This window comes from Oxyura jamaicensis, chromosome 8 (genome assembly GCF_011077185.1).
Source record: "Oxyura jamaicensis isolate SHBP4307 breed ruddy duck chromosome 8, BPBGC_Ojam_1.0, whole genome shotgun sequence".
Lineage (NCBI taxonomy): Eukaryota > Metazoa > Chordata > Aves > Anseriformes > Anatidae > Oxyura > Oxyura jamaicensis.
In genome coordinates, this window is record NC_048900.1 from 11,439,581 (window position 1) to 11,462,415 (window position 22,835).

General features: G+C 37.1%; 1 protein-coding gene across 9 annotated transcripts in view; it reads right to left on the reverse strand.

Moving 5' to 3' along the window:
* Positions 1-6,811: 6,811 nt before the first annotated feature.
* RALGPS2 (Ral GEF with PH domain and SH3 binding motif 2) overlaps positions 6,812-22,835 on the reverse strand; it is a 145,439-nt gene continuing 129,415 nt past the window's right edge. For all 9 annotated transcript variants that reach the window (XM_035334004.1, XM_035334002.1, XM_035333996.1 and 6 more), the window contains 3 exons: positions 16,657-16,762; positions 15,372-15,463; positions 6,812-13,159 (listed from right to left, as the gene is read on the reverse strand). In XM_035334004.1, coding sequence (XP_035189895.1) covers positions 13,130-13,159; positions 15,372-15,463; positions 16,657-16,762 — 228 coding nt within the window. In that variant the 3' untranslated portion in view covers positions 6,812-13,129. The remainder of the gene's footprint in view (positions 13,160-15,371; positions 15,464-16,656; positions 16,763-22,835) is intronic.

A 22,835-nucleotide genomic window follows, 5' to 3' on the forward strand; every position in this document is an offset into this window, starting at 1 on the left:
TTTTCAGAGTAGTTTAGATCCCTACAATTTAAATAAAGATAAACAGAGGTTCACATGTATTTGAATGCTCAAATTCTTTCATGTTCAGACATTACAACTTGAATTTCAATAGAAGGCAAAACCTAAGAAAAGCCTGGGCTACCTTGTGAGCTCCCAGAAAGTGGCAGATTTCACTACGGGTTGCACCATTCTAGCCAGGCATACTTGTCCCTTCAGTACAGTTGAACTCAGATTAATATTCTGTACTGCTTACAAACAAGAACTAGTGTATTTTAGAAAATACCCTTTGAAAATACCATTTCCTTCAATGTTGAACAATCTCTGAGATTGTTCCTAAAAGACCATCACACAGAAAAGACTTTCTACTTTACTCAGTGTTGTCTCTTGGTACTGCAGATCTATTTATACTTTATTTCATGATCTGATTAAGCCCCACAAAAAACCACTTAGGTGTTTGGTCCCCACTGTTCCCTTGAATGTAACACATCTTTTATTCTCAGCCAGTTTATATGCGTTTGTTCGTGTGACAATCTTCTCTTACATTAGATGTTTCTTTTCCATTTGTTATGTTCCAGGGTATGGATGAAGAGCCTCTTCAAGTTTTGTGATGTGGGCATAATACATTTTTGAAATACTAAAGTGAATTAGGAAATAAATTTAAAGTAACTTAGCTTTAATAAATGAAGTGTTGGCTGCCTAAATAGCTCTTTGAAATGAACCACGAGAAATTAAAATTCATCTAGTTACCAACACTCAGAGCTGCACTGACTTAATTCAATTTACTTCCTTGCCAGCAGTATATTTTTATTCTAATCTAACTGCCTATTAAATTTCCATCTCAAATACTTGACACTGAAGGAACAAATATAGTGGGCTGATATCAGAGCATTCAATGTCCTTATGAAACTAGAAATGACAGGGTGAATAATATAGTAAAGAACTCATACTTAACTGAAAGTCTCAGTGAGCTCAAGAAAAACCAGTCTGATGCCCCACAAAAGCCTGCTTTGGAAACTCTTTGTATGCATGCACAGCAGCAGGAAAAAATCCCACTATATGTGCTCGCTTACATCCAGCACTGCAAAAGAAACCCTTCAAGGATCAAAAGGAAACACAAGGCACTGGTATAGAAAATGATAAATAAGCCTCACGTTGTTTCTGTTACCTCCTTTTACTCTTGAAAAAAAACCTTAGCATGGAGGTGAATTAAGAGGCTTGTGTACTTCACTTTTTCCAGTTAGCCCTAGTCAATCACTTGCTCCTTACCTTGTTTACTTGAATAAAGTATTTTACTCTATTCTACTCTTATTTTCCCTTGGCCACTTTTATGCAAACAAAATGGTGAGAGGACAGATGACTTACACCTTTCCAGCTGAGACTGGCAGAAGACTTGACAGGAGCAGTGGACTATCTCACAATCCCCTGAATGCATTATTAACCTTAGGTAAACCGCCTTTTGGGAACATTAGCTGACACACTATAAGAAAATGTTCAGCTCAGTAAGCTTTGTCTGGAGACTACTTCCTTACAGTGGTTTGGATATTATAAGCTTCCTTGAGTGAAAGAGATCAAGAGATCATTCTGTCTGCATGGAGTCCCACTGAAATCCCTTGGGCTCTGCTTCCAAATACACTCACATATAGCCCTGGCAGTATCAGAATTTAAATGATTTGACTTGCCCAGTGTTTTTCATGCCACTGATGGCTTTACCTTCACACATCATCAGTGTCAAACCATATGATTTAACCAGGATAACCAACATACTTTTGCCAGAAACACTGGAGCAGATGTGCTCTGACAAGTTCTTGCTTGATTATTTTATGCATTTATGACTCCCTGGAAAGTATAGGGTATAATCTCAGCAGAACTGGCTTAATCTCCACCCTGGCACTATCACTGTTGCACACTGACAAACATTTTCTTCTCCATTGTGCCTAGTTTCTCCCTCTGCAGCAAAATGGCAGTATGATACCAATTCCCTCCGTAAGGCACTCTGAGAACTGTTAATGAACCCCATGGTAAAAGCAGATATTAACTGCTTGCCAAGATTAAGAACAGGGCAGTAAGGCACCACGACTCTTTTGTAACAGCTTCCCCTGACATCTTATAACCATCAGGTCGCTTAATTTGAGAGTCCTCATACAGCCAAATGCGACTGGAAGAACAACAGCACAAGGAGCGCAATTAAGCAAGATGTTGTTTAGTAAATATTTGTAAGATACCATAGTAGCAAGCATGATATGGCTCTTTATAATGGCTAGCAGATATTCTCAAATAACCAAATGGCTAATGCATTTATCCTCAAATAGTTTCCTTATTCCAACACCTCACAAATTAAATGCAAAGCTGTGTGCAATAACCTTATGTTTAGACATTGACTCCTAAAAAGAAAAGGAATCTACTCGAAAATAAGTAATAATATACAGATGTCTGTGACAAGACGTGAACTAAGATTTAAGACAAAGCCTGGGGGATATTTCACATTGGCTCTAAGTTTGCATGTTCATGCCACATTGGTTCTGCTCTTTATCATCTTACATGCATAGCTTCAACCCCTTTATGAAAAACATTCTTTCTGAACAGGAACAGAAAGCACCACATCTCCCCCTTCTCTCTGTTCATTCAACAAATACAGTTTGGGATTTATTATAAAGTAAGCTTCATACAAAGACCTTTATGTACAACCTTGTTTCCAGCTAAGTGACCAAATTCCTTTGCAGTTTTGGTGGTACGCAGTACTGCAGGCAAGATGCCCCTGGAAGGGATCATCCCTTCTCCATAGCTGTGTTATTCAGATTTTACTGGAAGCAAGACTCTAGATTAAATTAAAATAGAACAAGTAGAAAATAAGAACCATATTCTCAGTATATCTGACACTTTGCTAGTTGAACATCAAAGACATTAAATACAAAACACCACCACATGTGCTGTTGAATATGGCCTCTCCGAGGCATTACAGCTGATACACTTCAGGGAAAAGTTGCTGTATTCTGCAACCTTTGAGGCCTCTAGAGATACCTGCCCCCTTCCACCAACACTAGTAGTTTACATAAATGAAGACGTGTTTTCACTGTGAAGCTGGAATGCCATGGGCTTAAAAGCAATAACCAGCTGTAGTGTTGTCAAGGTTAAATTCCCATCCCATGGCTTTTGAGGTTTAACAGACAGTTTTCTGTTGGATGGATCCTTATAAAAACACAAGAACTGGATCCTTTCTAGAAGGTCCAAGATTGTTCCTAAACCATTCAATTGCTGTCCAGTCTTTAACAGCTTCCTTCTGCAATGGAAGGCGGGGTTGTTGAGAGCTACCTTGTAATTTTTCATTCTGTCAATTAAATGTTTGTGATTGCTTCTGGGTCAGAACAAGATTAGAAATGGTGCTGGTATGCATTATTTTTTCTATTACTGTTTATTCTTACCTGGTAAGTCCCTACTGCTCTCCTCAACTGTGCTGATACAGCTGTGTGAGTCTGTCCTGTAAGGCAGATTACTGAAACAGTCACCTCTAAGAAGCAAAATTCTGGAGGAGGGTTATTTTAAATATACTTTTCAACATAGCTCTCATGTTTTTGTTATCAGAAGTGTTTTAATTTTCATTAACATACATTTAGATGGATTACATCAAAGAAATTAAGAGATTAGCAGGAACATTTCAATTATTACAGCCATCATAATATTGGATGACATTTAAATAATCAAACTATAATGCTTTCAGGGCATAAGCCAGTCATTAACTGTCAGAAGTTACTTACCTTGCAAAAATGCACTCCATAGCAGTATGCTTCTTTTCCCCTGAAGCCTCCGGTACAGGTATCAAAAATAAGGTATTAGAACAAAAGCAGCACCAGTATAACACGACATTGCAGACTTCAGGACTGATGGGGGATTGATTACTGAGGTGAGAGTTACTCCTGTTTGGAAACTTCCTACATACAACGTTTTGGATATATAGCATAAGTCAGAAGTTCCTTAAATGCTTGTGAACAGCAAATACACCCAATCAAGCTATATAACAGATCACAGTTATTGCAAGCACCAATTAGATGGTCTTGTTTTGAATAAATCTTAAATACATGTTTATGCTCATTGAAGTGCATACTGCTGTTTCAGCATTGGGAAACTCATAATTTGCATATGCTTTTCTCAGTTCTATCACATAATGCTACTGAGCTGTTCACAACACTGTAAATTTTCCTCTAAGCCACTGCTTTGAATTGTTCCTGTATGAGGCAATAGTTCCCCTCTCCCCATGCTTGCTCAGTACATTTCCATAGATCTCTGCCTAGAAAATGAGCTTCTTCTGTACCCCTGACAGTAGTTCTAAAACAATAAAGAAATTCTGCGGTTGCCACACAAGCCACAGTTTACCCCTGGCTGCAATGTGCCTTTATGATGAATAATGAATTATCTAAATGCTTAGCTATCCTATTTGACCTTGTAACTCCTTATACTTTTTCCTTAATGAAAGTGAAATATTTTCCTACCTGAAAAGAAAATGAAAGATACATTAGCACATTGCTGCTAGCTGTATTCTTGTATGAGATCCCTCTTTAGCTTTAAAATGGGTTTTGATGCAGAAAAAAAAAATTGAAAAAATACACTCATTTTTCCCTTTGTACCTTTCAGAAAGCCTTTGAATATTTCAAAAGAAAAATTGCACCATCTCATAGCCTGGAACTTTTTATCAGGTCCCTAAGATGCTCTATCACATTATACACATCAAAGACAAATTGCTTCTTCTAAAGAAGAAAAAGACCTTCAGCAAAGGCTAGTTTAGCACAGCAGCAGCTAACAGCCTCTTGTGCTAGTTCAGGAAAACAACCAGATTTTGGATCTGCATTTTGTCCTTAAGTTCCAAATTGAACAAAAATTGGGAACTGAAAGAGGCAAGTACCAGTGCAAAGATAAATATTGCCTATCTAAGGATGTATGTTTCAGTAATAACACTCTATTTAAGTGCAAATTGATAAAAACATTACTTACAAGTTAGAAGCATGGACTCAGTCTTTTGTAGGCAATTTATTTGCTGTTACAGAAACATGCCTCTCCGCTGTTCAATCAAGGCATACAGTTCATGCCAAAACACTATCATCTGCCTACATCTGGATATCATCTGTTACCTAACATTCTCCTGGACAAAACCTGAGATTAATACAAAAGGATGATCTCCTCTTTTCAGCTGGCTTACTCCATGCCTCTGGCAGCACCTTGCTGTGGTTTGGTTCCTCCATCTCTCCCACAGACTCGAACCCTCCTCTCTCCCCCACATTAGGTTTCCTTCACATGCAAAAAACAAACAAAAAAACAAAATCAAAGAGATGAAGTTACAAAACTGAGGCAGTAGTGAATACTTAACAGCTTCCAAAGGAGCATTCAAGTCAATGGACTCACTAGCATATGCACCCAATGACAAACAGCTGAAAGTATCACCACGTTGAAAATTCTACAGCCAGCAAACAAGGAAGGGGTTAGATGACTCTCCCCACACCTGCCCTCTCATTCTACATATTGAAGGCCCTCTCCTGTAAGCTGTACTCCAAGAGACAAGAAAATAAGGAAAGAGGCCAAAGGAAACCTTGACATAGTGCTTTACTGCTTGATTTGGAAAAAAAAAAAAAAAAAAAAAAAAAAAAAAAGCTCTAGAGAAAGCTCACTCCAGCCACTTCTAGCAGGCACTGCAGAAAGATGCTACAGCCCCTAGGAAAAATGTATTTAAAGGCAAGAAAGTATGTGAAAGACAGAAGCCACAGACAAATGATGGATCTAACAGAAGAGATAGACAGACCAAGAATCACTAAGGTTACTGTGAAGAGAGATGCAGTTGGAACAGGGGAGGAAAGTCTTTTCCATCTTTTCCCAGAAAAGGGCAGCAGACCCAAGAACCCCGTCAGACTTTCTTTCAGCTTTTCAACTCAGTGTCAGGCTGCTGTATGCCTGAGCATGGGGTCGTCACACGGGTCTTAATAAAGCTGCTCATCAGAAAACCTGCTTGCCAGAAACTCACAAGTAACAAGAAGAGTTTTGAGAGAGAACGAGAAAAGTCAGACATTACCAACGAATTAATTCCATCTTTCTTTTTACACTAGTCGATACAGTATCCTTCAAACTCAGCAACATAGAAATAACAAAAGGTGGAAAAGAAATCTACTTCAGCCCTGCTCCTTTTGTAAATACATTTGGAAGGATGCGTTTTGTTCAGAAAAATAAAAAAGAGAAAGAGCCCAAGGCTCATGATCCGACAAGCAATGACCCCGTAGCATTTCATGCCAAAATTTGCAAGATTATGTTTAGCAAGGCTGAGGGAGAATAAAAAGGCACTGAAAATAGTGGAACACCAAACAAAAAGCTAGTAATGTACAATGCCTCACATGCTATTCATTTGTTCGTCATTTTAAATTTATATCCCGTGTAGTTCCTCCTTAAGTTAAGAAGTCAGTCTGCCTGAGTTCTGTTTTCAGTGAGCTTAATTCATCATACCTCCAAGCACAGAGACAACAGAAAAAAAATCTAATAAACTACCACAGTGAGAAAAAAAATAATCATTTAGCTGAAAAAATAATCATTATAGCTGAATAATCTCTACAAACAAAACCAACACAAATCTCTTCAATGAACTATATTTTCCTGTTCGTTTATGGACTTCTGTATCAACGGACAGTGGAATATTTACTCACTACATTCCAGATGTTCATCGAGAAGAGCTAGAAAAACTCCAGCTGATCTCAGCATAATTCCCAAAGACAGTCAAACTCCATATTGCAGAAAACAGTGGCAGTTTTTGACATGAGAAATTAAAACTTCAGACACAGGCCATCTTTTAAATCATTTATTTTAGTAGGAAAGATTTTTTGAAACCTGTACTTAAATTCATTTAAACTAGCTTATGCAAACACACAATTTTCACGCACACACAAGAGAATAAAGTATTAAAAATGTTGAAGAAAAAAGGCTAGAGGACAGCCAAACTGCACATCACTTGCTGAGATCATAGTGCAATCGCTCTATCGCCATTAATGCCGCACACCAGCAGGGAATGTTAAAAACGGCTTGTGTTTACTGCATGACAGCCTTGATCCCCCCTCCAGTGATGGTTGGTCCTTAAAGGATTATTATAAAACTTAGATATGATTTCCTGGTGCTTTTTATGCTTCAGTACTGTAGATTTGAACAGATATACTCCTGTACACAAGGAGCTAGAGGCACCTGTAAACAAGGCGCCCTAGGACCCCTTATTTCAACATTTACTTCATTGATTTACACAGCTTTTCCGTTTTATCTGTGAACAGCTTTGAAATGGTAAAAGATACCTTCAAGAAACACATTTCAAGGCCAGAACCTATCCAAATAACGAGAACTAGTATGCAAATCAATCACTAAAAGGAAATGCAATATTCACGATGCTTTTAGTCATTCAAGTGCAAGATCAGGCTAACAGCCATAACCACGCCATGATCTGCTGGAGCTTCATTTCCTTACACCTTTTTTCTCAGTAACATAACCTCAAGAAAACCTGTCAGCTCTGGTCTGCAACATGCCTGGCTAAACTAAATAATTGGTCTTTTCTCCCTTCACCTCACCCGCCTGTCATCTGCAAAGACTCTCAGAAAGCGTAAGATAAACTTTCAAACTATCCTTTCCTTTCCGACACCTGAATTTATTACCACTATACTAAAACTACCGTGTTTTTATATGGATGCATTCTAGGAAAACAAACCATTTAATTGCCTAAGAACAACATATTCTTTCTTCCGTTTCTCTTTCCAAGGGTTATAAAGTCTGGCTACTAAATCAGTCTCTAGCAGCTGTTTCACTGAAGGACAGCACTCTTTGCCTAGTGTCGGCACTAGAAATACAATACACAAAACCGAGCTTACGGGATAGGATGAAAGAATATTATAGATTTATTCAAGGTTTCTCATCCCCAAAACATTTTTTTCCTGTAGCTTTCATGTTAACAAAAAGCTTGTAAGAAATACATCTCATAATTACATTCTTCAATGCTTAAACCAAAGGAAATGGGAGAGAGAAAAGGATGCTCGTTTCTAATAGTGTGAGCTCTTAAGCTCATATGCTCCAGGCCATGACTTGGACAACTCTTTTCACTTTTTTCTCCACTCCTACATCCATTTAGAGATGTACCAAAATTAAAATAAATTATTTTTCAAGAAGTCTGGGCTACTTCTGATAAAAGCTGTACAAACCCAGGCTACCAAATTCCACTGCATTTTTCCTAAATAGAGGCTATACAGGAAAAAAAAAATACTAAAACTCAAGCCACAACTATTTTACATTGACCAAAGCAACTAACTTCTTCTGCAGAAACATAATGACTGTAAGGAATGTTACCCCTTGTTACCTCAAGGACACAGTACACAAGTCTGCCATTATGGTACTCTCAGCACTGAAGTAACAGGATTGGTCTTCGAGTTAATAATAAGGCACTGACAAATGTCCTCCTTAAATCCGAAACACTCTCTCTCGATACATAACAAATTAGAATGACGGCTTTAAAAAGAGGATAAGCTACAAATTCAGTATCTACTCATGGATTCTTTTAATTAGAACTTTCCCAAGCCAAATCATCTTATCCACAAGCCATTTTTAAATGAAAAAATGGAAGGAAAATGGCAATACACAAATAATAACAAAGCTTTTAAAACTTCACGTTGTTGGGAGAGTAAGCGATTGACTGATGTGATTTATAAGAGCCCTGGTGTCTTGATCTTGTAACAGGCAGCACGCTACAGCCAGCCATGGAAATGATTGGTAAGTTAGCATAAAAAAAATCAAAAGGGCAAAGAAGGAAGAAAAATGTCACTGACAGAGCCAGAAGAAATGACATCCCATGATTTATCTTGATTTGCACAAGATTTCCTAAAGTTAAACCAAAACCACGAGATCAATTTGCCATTTATGAAAAGGATCTAACCTCCTAGAGCATCTTCTTAGCAGCCAAAAAAAAAAAAAAGCAATTACTTTTGCTGGAAGGGAAAGCATTTCCTTTCAACATTTGTTATGTTTTATACTAATAGAAGAGGACTGTATTGGTGAAAATATAAAAATGCAAATAGAAGAGGCTGATGTTGCAGGAAAAATTAGATTAGATGAATTTACTTCTAGTGAGGAAAAGATGGCTAATAAAATCCTGCTGTGTTCTTTTATGCTTTTTTCTTTCCTGCCAATATGTTTTCAAATATGAACACTTGTATAAATGCTTTTCTTGGTAAAAGTTCAAGTACTCTTCTGCAGTTGAGTTCTAAGGAGGAAAGTTAATGAACTGATTCCCCAAAAGATGCCAATTCCTCAAGCAACAGGCTAAAACAACTGCATAACTAGTGGGCTGCTTAATGTGCAATCCACTGCTATTATTTCCTTAACAGATCTTCCTTAAGTAGGATATGATTTTTACAGTAATTTAAAAAGCTAACTAATACAATTTCAAAGCTGGGTGCTAAAACTCATTCATTAGGGATTTATATGCATTCATCCAGTACTTGTAGTTTCAACACATACAGCTTGCACCTAAATACTTAATGAATCATAGCAGCCTGAGCAATATCCCTGTGGCATGAAATGTCTGCAAAATAAAATACATGTCTGGGATGAGCTATATTTATTCAAATTATCAGAAGTTTTCAAAATGGAATCTTACTTGCTTTCTAAGAACACTGGAGAGAATTTTGAAAAACTGCGGAAAAATTCGTAGGTTAAGTTGGAAAAATAAGAGTTACCAGTAAGTATTCAAAAACCAGTACCGAGGACAATCATATATCTCTAATGCATTGCACTAATTTCACAAACTGTTCAGCTGTTCCCAAGGCAGTTTAGCTGACAAAGTGGTTAGCAGTCAGCAGGTGACTAACATTTCCACGGGAAACCTTGCTATGAGGATCTACTCTGAATACTTTTCATTCGTATGTTTGCAAGTGGGGTACTGTAAGGGACATCTTTAACTTCAAAGTCAAAAATATTGTGAAATAAATTGACAAATATTAGCTGAAGAATTTCGTTTTTAACAAGGTAAAGAATGAGAGCATTACAAAACAAAAACAAAACATGAAGAGAAACTGTAAACTAAGTGAAATAGCCTGGATAACGGTCTTTAATGGTCTTACCTGGATAACGTGAGCTTGTTGCTATCCCTGTCTTGTAAGCACTGGTTTAAACTTACGTTTTTAAACTTTTTTTTTTTTTTTTTTAATAAAACAAAACAAAAACTGTTACTATGTTCTTTACAGTGCACTTGACTCATCCAAGTCATTCCAAAGCTTAGCTGAGAGAACTTTCCCTCATGGAACCAAACCACCATCGCATCTTCCTGAGAACGATCTATCACAAAATTGGTCACATTTCATTCGTTCTGTGTTGCCCTGTAAGGCTAGTTGACCAAATATGAGATAAACCACAAGAAACTACTGAAATACTCATTGCAATAAGTACCAATACCGTTTTCTGTCATTAATCACTCCAGTAACTTTGGCTACACATTTTAAGAAACTCCTCCCACAACATTCAATCTCTCCCCCAGAAAACAGGGTATCTGAGGGTAGAAAACCAAAGAGGAGGAGGCCTACGAACAATTAAAGTTGGTAACAGCAACATTTCAGTAAATGAGGATTTGTGAACTGTTTTCCCCACCATCCTCCTACCATAAAGCCCTAACTCAAAACAGATGGAAAGATAAAAAAAACAAAAACCAAAAAACAGTAATAAATGACACCTCCTGACCTGGCTCTGTCTTTAGTAAAGCTGTGTGATGTCAGGCTGTGGCTCCCAGTTGCACGTTTCCTTTCACTGACAGAAAAACAGATACAGTTATGCTGCAATGAATCTATAATAGCTTATTTAAAAATTCAAAATCCACAGGCTATTATCCACAATGCTTAAAAAAGTACACACATTGCTAAAAAACACTTACTTGTTGAGAAGAAACATTAATTTTTAAAACGAAAAGAACAAAACTGAAGTTGTGCAAAGTCTACTACAGTAACACTGCTGGCTATGAAGATGTTGTCTTCACTATACACCCAACGTGGGTTAACTGGGGCGATGTGTGAGTTGAAGAGGGATTCAGCACGAGTGACTCCTTTCCAAAATCCATGACTTCAGGATCAGAACAGACTATTCATTCTCCAAAGCAAAAAAAAAAACCAACAACTTGCAGAGGGACACAAATTCCCACGCTGCTTGTGGTGCAACTCTGACAGAGGCATCTTTCTACTGTTTTCCTTCTACCAAGAGCCAATTCACAAGAACAATTTTAGAAACATAACCCAGCCTATTACCATTTCACTCCACATCACCAAGCGTGTGTGACTTTATTTGCTTTAAGTGTGCGACTGGTTTATTCTTCTCTATTTTTTCTCCCCAGAAATCAGAAATTAATCATGTCCATTAGAGATTAATTTAACTATGGAAAAAAAATTAAATGTGAATTTACGGGCTTCTACTCTTATGCAAGAGAAATGTACATTTTCAAAATAATCACTCCTAGTAGAAACCTTTATTAAATAGTCAGAGAACTCTGCCACAAACTGGTAGGTAGTTTGTTTCTTTTTGGAAAGGAGTATTCATGGTGGAATCTGCAAGCTTATTTATGGCCACTAAACCACAGAGTCAATGAAACATTTCCTACTTTTCCACAAACTTCAAAGTTCTGATATCAGAGAAATATTTTGGACAACGTTTTTACGAAGGTCATATTTTTGAAGATTAAATAAACACTCATCATCCAGAAAACACTATCTAGGTGATGTCAAGGAAACCCAGCCAAAGCAAGAATCAAAGTTTATGAATAAAACACATTGGTTCCCTTTTTACAAGCCTTTTTTTTTTTTTTTTTTCTTCTGTGAGGAATTTCAGTGACAAAGAATTGTTCCTGTCAAGGATGGAATTTTGATAGTCCCACACCTTTTTTCTCTTTATGTTATCCCAACTTTAATAAATTACTTGCCTGAAGATCAAAAAAGCTTCGGTATGTACGGTCGACTTTAGGCCATGTTATCCATACCACACAATGTCATATTCTTTGACCAAAGACACATCATAAAATCAATTATTGCCAAATAAGAACATGAAAGCTTGAAATTGTGCCTCTATCATTTTAAAACATAGATTTTAAGTGATATTATGAAACACCATACACTGACAGTGGTCCCTAGCTGATAATTTAACAGATACCCAGAGAAGTCAAATGTCATCATGAATTATACCAAGGTGGTGGTGGATTTTTTTTGTCATTCAACCTTCATATGTAGGTGAGTGACGTGCAGAAACAAATGGAAAGAAAGCACTTGGCTCTGACCCAACAGCGCTTCTAGTTTTGTCTCTCTCACACACATGCATGCGCACACCCGCCAACCACCAGAAACACGTGAATTGAGATCTAACCAGGAATTAGGTATCAACGTACCAAAAGCATTTTTGGTGTGTTAAGTGCTCAGCCTTTGTGCCACTCGCAGGAAATACGGCTCCCATACAGTACTAAGGTTTGCAAGCTTACTGATATTTTAAACTTGCACTTGTTAAATTTCTTATACTTGTAGGTCTGAGAGAAATGACATCGCTCCAGGCTCAGTGTGCCTGGGACAAGCTCCCATTGAGAACTCCTGGTATAGTCTAAACAACATCTCTACAGTGTGCAGTACCTCTTTTACCCAGTTCATACGTAGCTTTTGATACAACTCTTAAATACCAGTTTACTTGCTTTCTTAAGAATACCTAAAAAGGTGAGTTATTTTCAAAATTAGTATAAAGTTAAAAGAAACTCAAACAAGCTACAATCTATTTAACTCAAGCACAGCACCGCCAGAAGTTTCACACACACTATTTGGTGTTTTCATTGTTGTTTTTCCTTTCACTCTTTAAGGCAGTGGTTTCCACAAGTCAGTTCAGAGAATTTAATGAAGCATGGTCCATGGCAATTCATGTTGCAACTCCATTTTTCATTTGGGGGACTCTACTCCCCAGCCATTAGTAGTTTTGTTCAGGGCTCCAGAGTTCAGATCAACTTGACAAACTCTGTTCTGGCACAGACTGCAGCTGGCACATTTTCCATCAGGACCTCATTCTCAATTATGAGATGGTTTAAAATGTTCTTTTTTTTGTTTGTTTGTTTTGTATTAGCCTGCTATTCGAAGGTCATCAAGTTGGCAGGAACCTGAAAACAAAAATATAAGTAACTGATTCCACTGTTTCAGACACTCTAACACTTATTTAAATGCACATTATAATAATGCTCAGTCTGTCTCAAAAAAAGGGGGGAGATGCAACTGTCATTAAGCAGTACAAGTATACTTAGAGCTGTAGAAAACCCAGGTATCAAAGTATGATTTTACTACATGCCTTAGATCATCTTAATTTTGATGAAATTTAAGATTCAAGTTGTCGACAAAGCAACTTTAACATGATAAATCTCAGCACTGAACTGTGCAATAACCTTCTCACTTGAGTCCCACGAGGTAGAGAATTCTTGGCACAGGTCAGTGACTGATGTAGGCCCTCCAGTATTTTTAGGACTAATTTACAAAAACAAGGCATAAACACTTGCCTAGGCTTTTCCCATAGGAAACCTGAATGTGTCATGGAAACATCACTCCCTTTCATGAATATTAAAGCTAGTCTGCATTATATAATTTATATCCCCATTTTCTCCTTATCAGGAATTTGCCTGACAGCAACAACTCCTATTTACTCAGGGTACTGAAGAGCCACTAAATTCCAGATGACTGCCAATAAATACACAGTTTGGTCAGATTTGAAGTAAATTATTTCTTGCCTTGCATTTACTGTTTATCCACAAAAGTAAAAACGACCAACCGGGTTAAAGTTCCACCATTAAAATTAAAGATTATATATATTAAAATAGTTCCCAAAGTTATTCAGCTGGGTAGGTGCTTATTCTGTTGAAAGCACGCCTAAACGTGCAATGTTATGCAGTCATGCCCTTAATAAGCAAACATCTGTTTTTAAAAGCTTCATGAGGTGCCTCTCTAGGGAAAGCACTTGTCAGGAGTCAAATCGCAATCGGGAGAAAGACTTTAAAGGATCTTTATTTTATTTAAAACACATTTTATATCTAAACCAACCTTTATTACCTAATGTTTGCATATGAAGTGCTGCTTCTAACACTACAAGAACACTTCCAGTATAACTACACTCATATATGCCAGAAAACAGAAGGTATGCAACAAACAATGGTAAGCAGGGCTATTGGCCTTTTAGTGGGGGTCTTCTTCCATAACTCCTCCCCCTATCTGTCTTTTAAAACCTCCTGCGTTGATCTTCACCTTGCTGCCATCCTTTCCCCAGGAAGCCAAGCCAAGACCCTTAAGCTTGCTGCTTTTGCATAAGCTAGGAGCTGAATGCTTTAGACACATCTGCATTGTGTAGCACCGTTAAGCCTTACTGAATAAAAGCTGTCATCAGAGTGCAGTTTTTGGGCCTGCCTGGCAGTCGCCACCTTCTTGCAAACTCCTTGCCATTATTTGCTACTATTTGCACTCTTTCCAGCTGGGAACACAATTTCCTCTCCTTTGCACTGTCTCAGATACATTTCTGCGGCCCTCCTTACTCCTGAGATTTCTATAAGAAGCAGAACTGAACAAGAATGCACAGAAGGATCTGAAAAGGTCCTTAACTTTCCCCCTATTCTTAAGCATAGCCATGTAGAAACAGGCAACAAATTCATTAATATTTTTGCTTCAGGAACTCAACAAACATGTGCAAAGGAAAAGGAAATTTAACAAAGAGAAAGCGTTAACTTAAAGATGCAATTTTGCTCATGAAAAAGTCAGTAACAATTCCTATGGGAACAGAATTTAGCAGGGGTTGGAATAGTCTTCTCTTCCTTTTTGAATCAGGGAAAATTCTGGTTTTGCTTTTGAAGTCTTTCAAATATACTCAGAACTGTAATATTTTTATATATTTTGTAAATACATACAAACAACAGGAAACTTGTATGCCCAAGGCCTAACAAAATGGCACCATAGAGAGGTACCAGAAATTGTTATTGCATACTATGGCTTATGGTTTTACTATATAACTATACAATAGTCATTTTTAAATGGGCAGCTCTGGGACAGAGCTTTTAGCATATTCCTTTCATTTCTGAAATTTCCAAATTACTTTAAATTAGCCTCAAAATAACCCCCAGTTTTTCTTCATTACCACAGAAGCACTGAGGATGTGTTTACAAAGAGACAAACAAGAAAGCTACGGCAAGTCAATAAACAGGTGAAATCAATGTCCAGGCTGGTCAGAGTAGATCACTCTTCATACAGAGCCATCAATTAACAGCTTAGTCATCTTGAAGCTCTGTCAGTTGTGAGCTCTTAACAGCTTGTAATTTTATTTCAACATCTTGTTCTCACCTGTTGTCTGTTGCTTTGGCAGGCAGCACTCAGGTGTTTAAACCAGAGCATTGCATTCATTCTATTTCCAGCTTGAAATTTGTAGGAATTTCCTAAGTGAGAAAGGTATGGGAAAAATGGATAAAGAACCACAACCGATACTATATTTAAATCCTATCTATAGTCAAATAACTCTAAATTATAACACTACAAAAATGTGTTATAGCAAAAGGTTCTTAAAACTTTACACTTTGACTGGCATACATGGAGGTGCTTAAACAATTGTTTGACATAATGCAGAAAGTCACAGCTCATCTGTCTTCCTTTTGGACATTCTAGATTTCAACTAACACCAGTGTCAACTAGAAAAAAAACAAAACATTTCTACGAACCATACAACAAAAACACAATTTTTGTTCGATGCCATTATTCAAATTGAGTATGTCATGGTATTTTTATGAAGTGCAAGATGGCACTGAAATGCACTCTAAAGCATTTGAAAATATTTGAAAATTATTCCTAAATATTTTGACATATGTCAGACTGCTATTTTCAGTATCTCATGTTAGGCAGTGCTTACTTGGATTCAGAAATGTATTACAAAAATGTTTCAAGTTGCTGTTGCTAAATTTAAGCTGACAAGCTTAAACTAGAATAGACACTCAAAAATAAGATGTACTAAGCCTAAATAAAATGAATGAAGTCAAGCTCCTTTATCAGAACTGCTAGTGATGCTCTGTGCTACGGAAAAGTATCAATTTCTTCAGTTCAAACTAAAACGAGGGCACTATGCTAGAATAAAGGATTTTTGTTGTTGTTGTTGTTTTTTTCCTTTAGCTTCTCAGTGCAACATAGTCAAATCTTACTGCTTTTCCTGGCAATAGCATTGCATTTCAATAGCTGTTTTGTTTTGTGGTTTGTTTTTTATTTAAAAGGTAGAGGTCAAGCACCTGGTGCTAGCTGAATAGCAAACTTTTTATTGCTACTTACATTTTTGTGTACGTGAAAACACCTCTGAATGGTCTAAATATAGTTTAAAAGAATGCAAATGAATACTTGCAAGAAAAACACAAGCAGAGCTGTTAGTTTGGACAGTACTTAGAACTTCGTGAAGGAAGACTCTTTAAGAATTCTCTATAGACAATTGTTCCCACAGCGTACTAAAGGTATGATCCCTCTACGAGCAGCTGATTAAGAAAAAAGTAGGATTTTTTTTTCCTGTATCATTTAATTTTGCTGAGGCATTCCTACACAATTAAGTGTTTATTCTGGGTATCACTGTGCTCTTGGTATGAGTGTTGCTTACCTTTCTCAGAATCAGTCAATAAGAAGAGATCGGGATGTTCAGGGTCATCTGCCATCATCACCATCCAGCCCACCACTGACACGTTCTTACTTGGTGTGGATTTGAACTGAAAATACAAGCAGAGATGTAAACTAGCATGAAGCAAGAATCCTCAGATAGACTAAGCAGAACAAGAATTCAAAAGAGACATTCTCAGTGTTACTGTCAAAGACAGAATAACTTCAGAGGAAGCACGTCATTTAAGTGAATTTATGAATTTTATATGGAATTAGTGAAAACAGAACTTACCAGAATTAATAAAAACAAATTAAAAAGAATATCACAATCCATCAAATCGCATGTCAAAACATGCAAACTGTATTGTATGAATACCATAGCATCCCTTATCATGTTACTCCACATGTATGTATATACCATCATTAAAAATGCACCAAGTGGAAAGTTAATCCTTTCACTGTTAACAAGGAGAAGAATTAAACTCATCTGTGCTGTAACTATTCAAAGTTCACGTACATCATGATTACAATGACCTGTAATTGCATATAACACAAGTCTTTTGGACAAGTCTTTTTGGACATAACCAATGTGTTATTAAATATGTCCTGATGAATGAAATAGATCAAGTGGAAGTGAATATTCAGTAAACAAGACATTATTATATTCAAAATGATGGGATTTTCCTGTTTGAGGTGTTACTCATACACTGACATATAACTTACACCTCTCATTCCAAGCATGATATCAGTCTCTTCTATGCTGTTCCCTCTCTTAACAGCCCCTTGGTTCCACTCTCCTTTCCATTCACCTGGGCAATATTATTTTCTGCTTCTCAGGCCTCTCCTCTTAGTTCCAGGCAAACTGCCCATTAAATCCCAACTTGCCCATTTTCAGGCCACAAGCTTCCTTCTCCCCGGTCTCCTTGTTTATCTGTAAGTAGACCCTCACGATCCACCTCCCGTTACTTGCTCAGTCCCATTCTCTCTCCAAGATCTAACCCATAAAATCTCAAGTGTTTAGTTGACATATCTCCTCCTCCCACATTCATGTGCCCACCACAGACTTTGTCACCAGTCCTTGCAATTCTACCATCTGCAATGCTTTACCTCATTTCTGTGCCCAGAAGCTCCATCCCTGCTATATGCTGGTTGCTATCAGATGTGTTATCTTTTAGAAGCCATAAAGCTAAAACAGTCTCCAAGGATATTTTAAGTTATTAAAATCAAATTATAATTCTAGAACACTTATTTTTCATACTAATGTCTCACAGCAAATTTACAGCATTAAGCATCGTCTTTTGTATCATCCAGAAATACTGTTTTACCATTACTGATCCAATAAAAAGGGAACATCAGCAAAAGGAACCACTCCTGCTAATTAGTTTGAGGGTATCACAAAATAAGAGTATTGGAATACTCTCTATAAGGCAATATAATTACTTCATAAATAAAATTCCATTGCAATTCTATGGTATCAAATTCGTTGCAATGTATGGTATAGATTGGAATAACTGACAATTACAGGGCGGCCTTGAATGCCTAAATAAGCTTACCTGTCTCGGACTTGTGAGACAGCCTACATTTTAAAACTCAGTTTAAAATACATTAGAACTTCAAAAAAACAAACATTAGGTCACATACTTGAAACTTGAAAAGCATTTCAACCTAGTTCAAAATAATTTAAGAGTGAACTATTTTCTATATTTCTGAATGCAGCCTTGTGTACTATCATCCTTATGTTGCTGTAGTTACACTTGCAGGAAACATTTCATCACAAGCCCCTACTGGTCATGTTTGGATTAAATATTTTAACATCAGTGGAAATATGAAAGCTTAGAAACTTTGAATGGATGCTTGTACACATAGCTTAAGTGTAGAAGTGATGATGACTGTTCTTATGAAAGATCTGCCTGCCAAACTTCAAAATGGATGGCCTTTATTGATACCACTATAGATAAAACTGTGAGACAAGACCACTCTTCAGAAAATCTGTAGAACCACAAATACTAAAGTTTTAAGTCATTCTACTGCCTTTAGAAAAATGACAAATTTGGTAACACCTCATAAGAGAGACAGGTAAATTACAAAGCCATTATCAGACAACATTTCATTACATTTAGGCCTGGATAACAATTTCTTTCCAAACAGAAGCTAAAGTTTCTGTGAAGATTCCAGCCAGTAATGGAAGGTGTTAAGTTTATTTGAAAAAAGGAATAAAGATCAGGAAACAAGGACAGGACTTGTTACAGACTCATTCGAGACACCACCTTGAAAAGTAAGATGACAACCTACACTTAAAAGGTATCTGCAAATGCAAACTTCCCTTCCAAAGCATTAATGGGTCAGCTTTACAGAGGTGGAAATCTAAGCCACAAAGAATGAACTACATTATTTTCTAGAGTTTCATTAAAAATGACATTTGCTCTTTCCTATCTTGGTTGTACGTCTCAACAATAGGCCTGTAATACGTGAAATTACCACACAATTAAAACTGCTAGGGCTTGCTTGTTTCATTTTAACCACCAGCTCAAGAATGTTTCACACTTTCAAAACAATAAGTTAATCCCGATGCTTCTCTAGGAAGTAAAAAGCCCCACACAAGGAAAGCATTTCCTGCTACCATCAATCCATCATCACTTGAAACACGTCAGTTTTCCATCCCTTCGCACTGGATTTGTATTGCATGTTTACACAGTCCCCGAAGGCAGCTCATTCTCCACTGATGCATGGAGCTGTGCTAACAGCTAGTCTGCTTTGTTAACTTGAAGGGAATGAAAGCTTCATTGTGATTTAATGTTCCTGGTCCCTCTGCTTTTCTGTGTAGGTCACTGGAATGAATCTCTTATTATATGCACAGAAAACCATACAGCTCTGGTGCAAGGCTTCACATAACCAGATTTGTTGTTGTTCCCAGCTCAAAAACAGTTTTACTTAAATCTTTGAATCAAAAATTCAAACTCCTGTTGGGATCTTACAGCTAATAGTCAAATCATTCTCTCAGTGGCTGACCACATTCCCTAGAACAGCAGTATTCTTTATCATGTTTTTTCTGTGAAAGTGCCTGAGCAACAACTATTAAGTTTTCTAGAATGTCGGTAAATGGGTCTAATTCTGAATACCGCATGCAAGGGAAGGCTTAGAATGAACAAGGCTTCATTCTTGAGTGAAGGCTCAGAAAGTCACTGTTGCTTTTCCAAATACCTACGGACATGGAAAAATCTCTCATACATACTGTGTTGTCACAGAAACTGGCAAGATATTTTCATCCCAGCTGCTACATCAGTTTTCTTATGGATGTATTCTCATTTTTCCAGGAGAATGCCTTTTTAATAATAAGTTGACTATTTTTACTATTGTCCTGTTCTAAACATATGCAAGTACTAGTTTTATCATGGATGCTTGTTTGTGGGTGCCATTTAGGCAAATTAGATAAAACCTTAAGCATCTTACAAACAACCCTCTGAGATTCTTCTGTACCTCATCTCCAACATACTCATTATAGACAACTACTACTGTAGTAATAATTGAAACCTGTTCCTTATTTAAAACACAAATATCATTATATCTATTAGTCTTTCTTTGATGCAACACAAGAAAATTTGTCACCTCCAGGTATCTACTGCATTCTTTGGAGTAGATTCACATCTACAGTAAATACTACTCTGGTATACTCCTTTGTCTTTGACTGTAGGTACAAGAAGAACTGGCCTGCATGTGTTTAAAAGGGAGGGGATTTCTTGCCCTTCTTGTTGGATTACACTCAGATTTTTATGAGGTAATTTTCCAAAGAGGTTGGCTACTATAAGCTTGGAAGAGCTTTCAGTGTCGGTGCATTCCTAGTCCTCGGTCTCAGCTGCCTGAAGCAATGGAAGCAGAAAAGTCAAACGCATGTCTGTAATCAAGACACAGTTAGCATGGGAGCTCTAGCCAAGAACCTTTATTTAGCAGACTGACTTTTGTTTGTTTGTTTCTAGCATTCCCTTCCACATCACAGATATCTTGAGCAAGGAAGTTACAAAAGAAAGATCTTAACATGGCAACAGTAGATACCTGGAATATTTTAGCAAGGTATATCTAAAATGTATCAATATCGGAAAAAAGAAAAAAAAAACCACTGAAGTATACAGCATTACCCCTTTTATGAATTTCTGGATAGTAGCAAAACAGCCTAGATCTAGCCTCAGAACTCTTCATTTTGCAGAGCGAACCTCTCAGGAATATAACTGTATTTGCATAGTGCACACATGCTGATCCGAGTTCAGGAGGAAATTCTTCACTGTAACAGTAGTGAGGCACTGGAACAGGCTGTCTGCTGTGGATGCCCCATCCCTGGAGGTGTTCAAGGCCAGGTTAGATGAGGCCCTGAGCAACCTGACCTAGTGGGTGGCATCCCTGTCTATGGTAGGGGGGGTGGAATTGGATGATCTCTGAGGTCCCTTCCAACCCAAACCATTCTATGACCTCAACAAATCAGTGATTTGGGGGCAAATAAATGCTAGTTCAATAGGTTCAGAAAATTTTTGAAAGAGTATTCTAAGTGGATATAACTACATTTAATACAAAAGTAAACACTTTAAGCAGTAGAGACTTAAGATGATCAGATACCAAACTTCATTTTTTCTAAGCATTTGTTACCTTTTTAGTTCATTTACTTTTCCTAAAAAAAGGGCAAGTTCATCTGCATGATCAAAATTGTTACTCTGAATAAAACGGATAAACAGATGGATAACAAAAAAATATTATTTTCTTTTGAAAAACACAATTACTAGCTGTGCAATTTCTCCAAGTTCCCTAAACCTGTATGTCATTTAGATTGTTTTAAAATATTTATACACAATCTTGAAAAACTTTCTGACTGAATAGGTGCAAGTATGGCAAAGCCTTCCATCATTCTGTGCTTTGACAGATGGTGGACAAGGAAAGCTTACAAAATGCATACTCTGTTCTTAAAAGAAAATCAAATGCAATTTTGGCATAAAGCCTAAAAGGCACCACATCATTAACAGGAGCACAAAGTCTGACATTACAATAAATTCTTTTCCATTTCTCAGTGTTTCCAGAAAAACAAGCAATTGTTAGTGACATAATGCCAGCACAAAATTTATCTTCTTTCTTTCTCATTTTCTTTAGTAATTCACACTTCTACTCATAACAGTTTACAAGTCTGGTCTTGCCAACTACCTTTGCTTTAAAGGGATGGAGTCCTTCCACATTTTTCACTCATGCCAGAGGTAAATGCATTCATACACAAGCACTTTTCTCAAGACACCATGAAGACATGACGCTCAGCTAACAGGCTTTTGGCCAGACCAGTACTGTCATTCAAAACTGGCAGGACAAATTAGGTGGGATCAGATTAGCTTTCACCTAAGCAATTACAGCCATTAGGGGTGGGGCAGAGAAATTATACTAAAGAAACTAAGCAGATCTTTCTACAAATAATTAGCTATTATTAAACTTCTTGGAATATTAGAGTACTGTTTCCTAATTAGTTGCTTTCAATAAAAGCAGAAAACACTCAATTGCTTCGTAGATTATGACAACACTAGACACAAACTTCCCAAATAGAACAAGAATTCAAATGTTCAGAAGTCTGCAAGTGAGAAATGCTATGCTTCGAATCTCTACCCTCTGAACATAAAAACGTTAGGATCAAAAGCCACTATTTTGTACCAGAAAGAAAAAAAAAAACAGTCCCCTTTCTAGGATTCTAGAGCACATCTCAGTTTCTAAAATTACATAAGCTTTATGCAAAGCTAATGTTCTTTAGTGACAGTTGTCATAAATTAAACCCAAACACTGGCCAAGGCAGCTATAAGTAATGGTTCCAAGTAGCGAATGAACTTGGAAAAAGACTCAAGAATCTTAAATTTTATCCAGTTTCTTAACTGGATCTCTGGCACATCCTCCTCCAACATAATTAACCAGTGAAAACAGAAGTGAACTATGCACACCATGACATCCCTGGAACATCTACAGAAATTCTTTTTATTACTTTCCCATATAAGCAAAGTATTCCTAGATTCTTTCAAATTAAGTTGCAATGGATGAAAAGAAACCCAGCATCATATGATATGCTGGCTCTGTGTAACATGTGAAGTGCTCTGTAGTCAGTTTTAGTTAAAGAGATTAGACAAAAAAAGAGGGTTTAATTTTGCCACATATACAAAATCAGTACTTTTA